The sequence below is a fragment of the Ixodes scapularis genome, unplaced genomic scaffold (genome assembly GCF_016920785.2).
Source record: "Ixodes scapularis isolate PalLabHiFi unplaced genomic scaffold, ASM1692078v2 PGA_scaffold2__306_contigs__length_199485367, whole genome shotgun sequence".
NCBI lineage: Eukaryota > Metazoa > Arthropoda > Arachnida > Ixodida > Ixodidae > Ixodes > Ixodes scapularis.
Genome location: NW_024609857.1, coordinates 87,672,360 through 87,683,613, shown reverse-complemented (window position 1 = coordinate 87,683,613; position 11,254 = coordinate 87,672,360). Strand labels below are relative to the sequence as shown.

At 47.0% G+C, this 11,254-nt stretch overlaps 1 protein-coding gene across 1 annotated transcript; it reads right to left on the bottom strand.

Annotated features, from left to right (window-relative positions):
* Positions 1–8,617: 8,617 nt before the first annotated feature.
* LOC120836811 lies at positions 8,618–10,765 on the bottom strand. The gene has a single exon (XM_040205889.1). The coding sequence runs from the start codon at positions 10,763–10,765 to the stop codon at positions 8,618–8,620; it is 2,148 nt and encodes a 715-aa protein (XP_040061823.1).
* Positions 10,766–11,254: the final 489 nt, after the last annotated feature.

Genomic DNA, 11,254 nt, shown 5'->3' with positions numbered 1-11,254 from the left:
TCAATGTTATCGGTTTAACAGATACTGTATGGTCAGTAGAGAGGGGACACAGAGTGGCAAAGAAAGAAAGCTTCACGAGCAATAAATCAAACACATCTTACAGGTAAATATTAAGATCAAGCAAGTAAGTACCTGCTCACTAATCTTAACAGAAACATGCAAACCGTGCCTTATATCGTCGGAGCGTTAGCCAAGCCGCACGTTGTGAATGGGCCATCGCTGGCAAGTGTACTATGGCCAACCAGATTTTCGATGGCCCAAGCTTGGCCAAAGTGCTCGGCAATAGAAGTGTTTTTGTCCTCGTCTGGTGACTCGGGCGTCGGGTTTCGCCATCGCGCCTCTAGCCAATAGCGTTCCCCTTGCTGGGCAACATGGAAGGAGAGGAACGCGATGCGCCACGCATTTCGCCCTCCATCCTCGCAAACGCGCACCAAAAAAAACAACAACAAAAAAACGGAGGTTATTTTTGTTTGTTGCTTGGGGCGGCTCGGCCAACGCTCGGCTCGCGTGTTGCTCATGGCGACACGGCGACTTTGCTTGCGTCTTTGTAGTTTGTCTTTCGTCGTTTTGCACCTTCTTTCGTTTCTTCTTGTCATTTTACAACGGTGTCAGTGAAGTATTGTTGCGAATTTGTGAGGGGTGTCTACCAAGCTGACGAAGCTTCGAACGACGATGACATGTCCAGAAGTTCTGACAGTGATAAGGTTTTTGGCATCGCCCCGTGATTTAGCTGACAGTGATGTAAATAAAGGTTCGTTTCTTTTTCCCAAAATTTCCCCTGTTCGTAAAAATAAAAAAACAAAGGTCGACCTATATTTGAATTTTTTTTTATTCTCGGTGGGTCCAACAAATAGGGTTCGACCTATTTTCAAGTAAATACGGTAACTTTAATTTCTCTTTTGGGTTACGTCGAACGGAACTCGAATGCTTGACAGTTACGTTGGGCGTCACTTTAATTTTTATTTCGGGTTCCGTCGGACGTAACGTTAGACACTGCGTTACACTTAAGCAAAATAGGGGCTCCTGGTTCATTATATAAACCAACCATTTGTGTTTGATTAAAGCGCATCACTAGACTAAAAGAAATACTGCCATCCTATGGGAATGTAGCGCTTCAGATAAATTTGTTAATTTTTACTTTTAGTCCCTGCCTCACCAGATACAACATCTGACCTAAAGCAGTGTTCCGGATCTCGTTCCAAGACCTCAGGCAGGTCGTCATTCAATCCAGGAGTCGGCGGCGTCTCATGGGCGTGTTGCTGGTGCTTCTTACTGGATGGTGCAACCGAGGGAAAAGTGGTCGTGCTTGGGAAAGGCAAGTATGGCCGCCGTAAGTATAGATATTGTTTTTACCTTTGCTCGAATCCACCTTTAAGAAATGCACAGTTCGCATGTGTGCATCTCTCAATGCTTCTACAGTCGGCTGTTAATATTTGGAGTGCTCCAACTCTGTCAGCCCTAGTTCCTCTAGATCATGCAAATGGGATGCAACAATAAACCACATATGCTCTCGCAACAAACAGTGCTGTTTGACGCCAAGTATAGCTGCTTTTGTGACTCCGTTTTACCAAAATCTCTGCCGAAACAAACTTGCCGCCTTATAGGTAGTGCAAAAGAACCTCGCGTGCTTAACCTGGAGAAGGGCATTTTTTTTCATAGGTCAATTTTTTCTTAAAGCAATACCTTCAGCCTCCTTGAAATGTTAACATCATGTGACACTCAGAAGAACAGAAAACCCCTTAATGTTGGCGAACCTTTAATTTTCGCGGCCTTTAATTTTGCGGAATTCAGTGGCTGCGATTATGTCCTCTGTGACCGATTCGAGAAGAAATAGCGGCCACCAAGATAAGGGGGTTTTACTGTACATCGGAGGAGAGAGGAAGTCACTTTTGTTTGTATGCAAGAGTAAAACCAACAAAAATCATGGCGTCGACACTTTGTGAGCCTATCTGTGTCTATTGAATGATATCAATTTTGATTTAGTTCGTTAAACATTGTTGCCTGTACACTGTGGGATGTCGTCTTCAACACGAACAGTGGTTTTCCTCTGAAGCAGGCAGCATGGACGCGTGCCGCAGCACAACATAGTTCATTTGCAGGTGGTACCGCAGTTTGAAGGATGGTTCGCACAATATGGGGGAATCGCAATTCAATGTTCTCCCTCGGGCGTAGAGAAGATTTGCTCATTCTAAATCATTTTGTCTACAAATCGGGAACTTTCAACGAATGTACCCGCGTGGTTGGAAGGGCCAGACAAGCCTTGTGAGTGCTTCGTTTTCTAGCCTCTCAGTCCTGAACCTACTCACACATCACATGTGTAGATGTTCCGATGGGTGGGAGCACTTATTTGGAAAATGGTGAATGGCAACTGTTGTTATCTTTAAGGTGGACTGCATATTTGCAGTACTTTTGCTCACTTAAAAATATGTCTTACTAAAAATATGTAGTATAGCCGATGACCAAAAGAGAATGGCTGGGCGTCCTCCAGCACGTGCTTGTGCTTTTCACCCCGCTTTGGACAGATGTGCTCGCTCCAGGCTCCTCAGGCGCTGAACCATCATCGAAGGTAGCAGACGGGCTGGAGGTGGAACAACGGAGACTTCTCCCTGCCTTTCTGATGGTGTCAGTGAGCGTGTACTTCTATACTCTAACTTAGCTTAACCTGCACAGAGCTGAGTAGAATAGGCTTGGCAAGTGCCCTTATTGCATATGCATTTGTACAGCTGAGGCACTTTCTAAATCAAGAACATTGTGTACCTTACACTCTAAGAAAAAATCGAGCCTCTGGGGAGCAACGACAGCATTTGGACCCTTGAGTTCCCATTTGCACCTCGCGGGGACCATCTGGTTGGAACTATGTGCCGTGTGCAAAACTGGGGGACCAACCGCGGTCGACTGGGACTAATTGAGAAGTGGGGAGGAGCATAAGCAGCAGTTGCTCTCGCCAGACGAGGGTGCATCTTCACCACATGGTCCCCGAAATGCGAAATGCTCGCACCATTGCCCCAACTAATTTATCATTCGTTCTGTGGTTTGCGGCCCAGCGCGGTCGTCGATTGAAGTGCTAAAGAAACTGGCAATCGCTGAAACCGCTGAAATTTTGTTCAAATATATTGGTACGTCGAATGGCGTGCGAGTGCAAATTATATCTATCGATTACATCCAATGACCGGCCGACTATCTGGGCGGGACTCTCAGATCCCATCAAGCTGCTATTAACAGCTTTTTGTCTGAGTCCCTCCATTCTCTGCAAAATAAACGAAATTGAAATTGAAACGATCTACTCACACGACGGAATTTTTTATGGTGCTTAAGTTTTAGTATTGCGGAGGAGACGGCGAAGTGCTTTTCACGATTTCAAACTTTTCCTTACCGGCTGACTCGATCACTCTGTTTTTAAGACGGTGCACGGAAAGTTGAACCATCTGATCTGTCGCGGACGCGCGTCGAAGAACGCCGGCATGGAGATACACCTTGCTGCCAGTTCGATGTATTGCGACCGAGCTATGCCTCGTCCACGCGACGGCAGCAATCGCGCGCCGATGGAGCGCGGAGTCGCGCGGAATGGATCGCGGACGGCCAGTCCCGATTTTGCTGTCAGTTGACACACAAACCTCTCGGCGCTGCAGATGGACATCGGCGCGGTCACCGGGGCGCAAGCGCGGAAGGGCAGAGTGTTTTGTTTCCTTGGCTATGACCGTGCGGCGACAAGCAGCTCTGGAAACGGTGTCGCAGTAGCCGCTTGAATTTGAACACGGACGTGGAGTGAACGAAGTAACAAATGAGTGGCGTTTTGTAAGCGCCCAGAAAGCTCGTGTGTCGATACAAACACGGAGACACGGGTCCCTATCGTTTCATCGATAGCGTACTCTCGGATACCGGCGCCGTAGTAGGGCGCCCTTCGGGTTCGTAGCGGTAAGGTAGACTACCAAACAGACCGCTATTTCGCACGGTGACCCCTTGCTTAGCTTCACTACGCTCGGTTCAGTGGCGTTGCTGAGGTCAGTGGCACCCGGTGCATAATTCTTTGTCATTGCACCACCCCCCCTCTTCACTGCCCAGCTGCATCCCCCCCCCCCCTAGCTCCCCCGAGCGCAGCACCCGGAACTGTCGCCCCCCCCCCCCCCCCCCCTCCCTCCCTCCCTCTACCCCTCCTGGTGATGCCACTGGCTCGGGGAGTTTCAATTTAATCTCATGCTCGAGTTATCGCACCGCACCTAGTCTGAACCGCCAATCATTAAGCAAACTGGGTTTAATAATGAGGGAGTGTGCCGCCGTTTCGTTAAATGAGGCCCCCGAAGCCCTCTTCACATGCTCGCGGTATGAATGCCACCGAATAGTATATTTCCAAGGCTATGTCGCAAAAAAGAAGCTGTCGATGAAACATCGCGTGTCAGGGAAATTAACTGTCGGGGAAACGTCATTCATTGAACTGAGTGACACCAGTTTTCACCCCCAGTGAGGTGGGTTACACTGTTCTCCTATGGTGTATTGGCCCCGAAACGACATCTCTATCTATCGGCGATCAAAGATGTGCGGAGGTTTCCCTCTTTAATCCCATTACTCAAGGTGGGGGAAGGTATGCCTGTGATGCATTGCCACCAACACAGGCCTAACACCTGTGCAGAAAAGGAATATTTACAGATTGCACGACGAAGACGACCCTGGTCTCAACCTTAACTGCACGACATGCGAAACCCCGGCTACATGTAAACATCTAGTCTATGAATGCAAGGTAAACAAGCCACAAAGGCACGACGCACTCCTCATCATTCCGCAAAATGCACGACTTCAAATGTATCAGGACTGGGTAACTCCAAGCAAAGACGGGGGGGCCCACGCAGGATCGAGATCCTGGACTCTTCACCCACCTACCTTAACGCAGTGAACTTCACACACCTCATCTAACCACACCCTCTCCCTCTCCATTCATCCGTAATCATCCCATCTCACCTTTATAAATAAACTTTTTTTGATCTGATAGACAGCATGATGTAAACATGCACCACCTTTTCATATTCGGTGAAGCATTCATTCCTTAGTTTTTTCTGGAGTTGATGTCTCAGGTTGAACTACATCTTTCTCACGGGTAGACTTTGCATCATCGCTTATGTCATGGAAGGTTTGTCAACCAATTAAGGAGACATTTCAAATGGGACCCCCACATCTTCTTCTTGGATATTTTAGTTGTATTATGGAAACGAGTATCTGAATGTCAAACATCACTGATGTAGCTTAATGAAATGATTTTAAAATCTTTTTTTCCCTAAACTAGCTATTAAAATTTTTCCACAAAACAACTTGCTAGAGTCCAACGCAGCAAATACTGTTTCTTTTTTGTTTGACTGGCAGCCTTTGTGGCGCTGAGGCTCTGTTTCGGCTTCCAAAGCGCCGGGTCAAGGGCTCAATCACTGGATGCACTCAAGACGATTTGCCTCCTTCTATTTTACATCCTGGGTTTATCCTCAAGACGTCGCTGCATTGAGTGGAAACAAACAGTTTATTGGAGGCATCATGCAGATCGATGTAATGATGATGGTGTTGCAGTTACTTCTCAGACAATTTCAATACACTGTGCTAGTTGAAGGTATTCCCATGCCTACAAGACTAGACAGATAGTGAAGGTCACGAGCCTGACATAAAGGTTGTTCCTTTGTGACCACGATAGGAAGCAAAAATCGAGGTGTGGGCCTGCACTGACACTGGGGTCTAGGCCAAATCGTCGAAAACCAATTCGTCGAAGAGCAATTGGTTGAATCGGGCTATTCGAAGTAGGGTGCTCGTTGAGGGGCAATTTGTCGAAAAGTCCAACTTGTCACCACTCGTCTAAAGGGCCATTCAGTCGCTGCATTGCATTTAGCTCCTATCTCAGAACACAGGCACATGTTAGCAATTTTATGTGCAGAAACTCCATCACCAGCAAACAAGATAAGACCAAACTCGAACTTTGATTGTCTCAAATAGTGTAGAAGGAGCTAGATGGTGACCCTTATCAGGTGCGGCGTACCATCCCATAACCAGCTACAATTCAAAAGACTGCAGCTGAAAACTGTTCATAATAAACAAAACCCGAAGGAGGACAGAAACTGGACAATGCACATTGTCCCCAAACTATGCAGAAATCTATATAACAAGTAAAATTATATAAATTTCAACAACAATCGACAGAAAAGAAGAAAGCTCACGCAATTACAAGAGAAGGAAAGAGAAACAACAAAAACATCTCCTTCCCACAGGCATTCAACTAAACAAAAATAAGTTGAAAGTAAGAAGGAGAATATATAATGGTGGGATGACACAGATCTCTACTTGTCTCATCGTCTCGTCCTGTCTTCACTCTCTTGTGAGTTCCCTTTCAACTCGGTAACCTTGGGGGCTATGTTCGACAAATGTTTCGTTTCTCCTAAAAAGAAAGGGAAGTGACAGAAGTGACGATATTGCGTCTGATTGGTTAGAGGCCCAAATGACAGAAGTTCCGTCTTTCGTCATTTGAGCTTCTAGCCCAGGGGTGGCCAGGCTGACCCGGCCTAAGAGTTGCAAAGAAAACCACGAAACTTCCAAGAGCCGCAGGGGGGAGGGGGTGGGGGGGAATCTTGTCCAGAACAATAAAAGATAAATCTATCCAAGTCAAAAGCAGTCCATCTGTACGTAAGGTACCAGTAGCACACGACTACCAAACTGCAACCTGTCTTTCGATTTAAATTGCGTTCCATTTCTCTTTTTGGGGAAGTGCTCATCTGATCGGGAGGGAGGGCGGGGAGTGTGTGTGTGTGTATGGAGGGGGGGGGGGGGTAGGGGGGTGGAGCTGCAAGCCGCACTTTAATACACGAAGAGCTGCATGCGGCTCACGAGCCGCAGCTTGGTCACCCCTGTTCTAGCCAATCAGACGCGATATCGTCGCTTCCGTTTCTTTTTAGGAGAAACAAAACATTTGTCGAACATAGTCCCTCTGATCAGGACATTCTCTTTGCAATGAAAGGAAATGAAACTTGGGGCAAATGTAGCAAGAAACAAGCTTTACCTTGTACCATGTACTGGACAATTCGACAAATCTCATTTCAACAGGTTAGCCCTTTCGACGAATCGCCCTTCGACAGGTTGCCCTGTACAAATTGGCCCATTCGAGCAATTGTCCTTTGACGACTTGTCCCTCAACGACTTGGCTGGATCTCCTGGCATCCTGATAGACTTAAGTGGATGCAAAGCTTCTTGCTATCAATCTCTAGTTTAAGAAAGAGCAGAGATGTGTGTGTGTGAGACAAACTATTCAGTGCAGACAGTTTATCAAAGGTCATGAGTGGTCCAGAAAAATTTAGTTGAATGTAGGCAGCTTCTGGAGTGCTTCTAAAACTTTTGTGAGTTTTGAAGGCAAGTGCTACCGAATTGATTGCTAGGGGTTCACTTAAGTTGTGTTATCATTCCTGCTTCCTAATATCTGAATGCCACAAAAAGTGCAGCTTGAGCAATTTAATTGAGGGTTAGTTCGATGTGAGCGCGTTTGTGAAGTTAAATAAAAACAGAAAGAGTAAACATAGGGACGGACAGAACAGCACCTCTTTCGACTTTCAACTCAAATAGCTTTATTAGGCACCGGCACCAACATTTGGGTCTCTTGGGCTGGGTGCCAGTGCCTAATAAAGCTATTTGTGTTGAAAGTCGAAAGAGGTGCTGTTCTGTCCGTCCCTATGCTTACTCTTTCTGTTTTTATTTGATTGAGGGGCACTGCAGATCTCTTCACATATGCCACCGAATGTAAGAAACATGAACCCTAAAGCTCCAAATTGCAGGTGTGCTTGCCGTTCCGTTTTAGCAACCCTGGAAAGTGGCATGTTCTGATAATGTCACTCACCAGCACCAAGTCCTAAATTGAACAAAACCCAATGTGGTGTTGTACCTAACATATTCTCTAGGCACTGCAGGGATTCCATCACACATTGTTTTTATCACTTTGGAAATGTATCAATAACAACTCAAGTTGTGGCTCAAAGGTGTATGCAGTGAGGAAACAAATGTTGGCTGAATGGGCTAGCACCGTTTCCCACCATAATGACCTCCCTACATACAAGGTAGACTCCGACGAGTTGCCTTATTTGACCAGTTTACCTGAAAATCCCGAGACGTACCGCACACCCAAGAGGTAACCCACACCTATTTTTGGCTTGATTTGCAATTTTCTTTTAAGCACCGAAATGTAGCTCACCCCTCAGTGTTGGGAACAAGTATGACCTCGGCGTAAATGTTTCTAGTTAGGTATTGCTGGATATAAGCGAACATTGCTGGCTGAAGTACAGTCATCTTTGCTTCATTGCCCCTCGCCGCGATAACAGTTTGACGGAAACCCATTATTTAAAAATTGAACTGTTTTAACCTTTCTTGATTGCACACCGGAGGTTAGCCCACTCCTGATTTTCCGCAAATATCCTCTCAATTTTAGGTGGGATATTTCTCGGGATGTTACGGTACGCAAGGCGAGTTGGCTCATGATGAGATTTTGTAGAGCCCCGAACTGCTGTGGTGAAAAAAAAACAAGACAATTGACCATGGCTCATGCTTTATATTTATTACCGCTGCCACATATATTTACAGTAATTTTAGCACCAACAATAGCATACAAATATTAAACCACCTCCCATTTGACAACAACTTCCTTGCCGTTGTACAAGTCCAGAGCACAGTGTAGGGTGTCGTCCTCCTCAGCCTCCACGAGTTTTCGGTGGCTAGACCTACCCACATTGTAGCAGAACCTGTGTCTGTCAAACCCTTCATTGGTCAATGTCTCAACCAAGATTAGCAGTCTGCCTGAGGCAACATACAGAGCCTCAACTCTCCAAAATTCTGGCCCATCATTCTGTGCAGCTCTGACAAGAATGTCACCACACCTGTAGCTGCGGTGGTCCACTGCTGCATGTGTCACCTGGTGTGCATCCAATGGTAGCACACCCTGAGCACAGGCCGGCAGGGCATTCTGCTCGACCGGTTTGCCAGACGAGGCCACGAGTTCAGCGGCCAACGACATATCCTTCAGCTGGTGGCTTTGCAGCAGTTGATGTCGTTTCGACAACGTCAGTGTCACATTCCGGAAGTTTTTGATACGCGAGGCAAGGCTCTTGAGGTATTGGTGCTTAGCCTCAAACAGCATGGACCAGAACTGTGGCAGTGGTCCAACTTCACGGATGAACCTTGCATAGTGAACAAGAAAATGCAGCTTGGGAATTATAGCTGCAGTTCCGTATCGCTCTGCGAACGCCACAAGAAAAGCCTGCACAGCCGTTTCCAGGTAGGGAAGGTATTCACTGGGAATGACTGTTGCAAAGCAGATGTCTACAATTTCACGGAACTGAAGGTATAATTCCCAGTCAGCATTCTCTTCTGGCACCAGGTCACCAAGGATTATGCTCATGAGCCTGAGAAGACACCACTTCTCAGTTGCGGTGCCTTTCAGGCTTGCTTTGCGAGTCAAGAAGGACCTGTTAATCGCAACAGGTTTGTTTTTGCTGTCGTTTGCCCCATACTGAAACGAAGTGATGCGGTCCAAATCACTGTACGACAATACATCATCCTCGATGAGCGCATTTAGAACCGGCCGAAGCACACACTCAAAGCCCCCTTCCAAAATGTCGTGCATGAGGTCTGGGGGAAGTTGTCGCGTCACATCAAAATATGGCACTTCCAGCATGGGAGAGCGTTCATTCACGCCATACAGTTTCTTGTTGGCCTTGGGGTTGAGAGAGACGGCCTGCAGGTGTCCCTCATGGGCCTGAGCTGTACGTATAGTACAAAAGTCCTCTGTGGTTAGCTCTGGCAGACGTTTAGAAGATGCCATACAGAAGCGGCACACCCTGCCTCGACTAAAGCAGCACGTGAATCCTCCAAGTCGATTCATGGAAAGGTTGTCACCGCAAACACAAAACACGAAGACCTGTGCATTCTGTACTTGCCCTCTGTCAATGAACCTCACTCCACACATTCCTAGTTCGTTGATATCCTCAATCAACGGGCTCAGAACCTTCTCCAGGCCATAGGTCTGGACGTCATCATACTTGGCAAGAAGCACCAAGTGAATAAATCTCAGCTGGGACCTGTGTTTCGCATGGAGGTTTAGCAGGGTAAAATAAACTGCCAGCAGTTTATGCACCCCACGCTTTGCCCCTAATGGGTTGCAAATTTCAACCTCGACACTGTACAGCAGGATGAAGATGGTGTACTGGGTGCCATCGGGGATGAGGTCCTTGATGCTTTGGAACAGAAGACCATCCGTGTAGTCTCTGTACACCTTAGGGTCGTCGCAGCGCGCTTGTCGTGTCATGAGCTGGGCAGCAATGTCGGGCACCTCGCAGAGCTTTTCAAGGACTCTTGGTAGTGGCACATAGTGATATTTGTCACCATGGGAACCGAGTTCACACTTCCTTGGTTCTACATAGGGGGAATGTGCTTTGGCATACTGCTCCCGCAGATGTCTGCTCTGGATTCCTTTGAAGAGGTCCGGCAGGAACGAACATCTGAGCAGCGAGAGCACATCGGGAGACATGGCGGACAGATCAAGCTTGGATGCCATTTCGTTAGCAAACGCCTTCATTATCTGTTCAAAGACGAGTTGCAGATCGCTGAACACCTTTTCTGCTACAGTGTGGGGCAGCTTGCAGTTCTCGGTCACATTAAAAAAAAAGTTCCAGATCGCGCCTCGGGCTTCTCCTAAAAAATCCAGGAACTCCTCGTTGCTTTCCGATGAAGCACCCATTGTGTCCGTGTCTGGAGCTTGTGCCATGTCGGCATCACTGCCGTCGTCTCGAAAGTTCTGAGCGTCCTCATCTGTCTTTTCGGTGCTTAAGTTGCTTCCAGTCTCACGAAGCACTTGCTTGTGACATCGATAAATATGAGTTCGGTATGACGAGAACAGCTTGTAGCTGCTCGGGCATCCGTCGATTCCACACAAGATTGAGAAGTTGTTTTCAGCACCATGCACAAAGCCAATATGGTTAAGGACTTTAGTAAATTGGTCGGAAAAGTAAGGACACCTGGGGCAATGCCTTATTACCATTTTTAGAAAGAAAAACAAAAGCACCCCGCAAACACCCGCGCTGCCAAAAAGGTTCTTGCGCGCTGCGGAGGGCTGTTCAGCTCAGCTCGGCTCGGTTTCGGTTTTGGCTTGTCAGCCTTTGGATTATATCGGTGATGTGGTGCACTGATGTGCGAGTCTCTCGGTGTTTATATACGTAAATACAGTATTGTAAATACACGTTATTTTGTCAACACA

Bases quoted from the DNA above. Each gene is read 5' to 3' on its own strand.
- LOC120836811 (XM_040205889.1), bottom strand. From the start codon at position 10,765: ATGGCACAAGCTCCAGACACGGACACAATGGGTGCTTCATCGGAAAGC.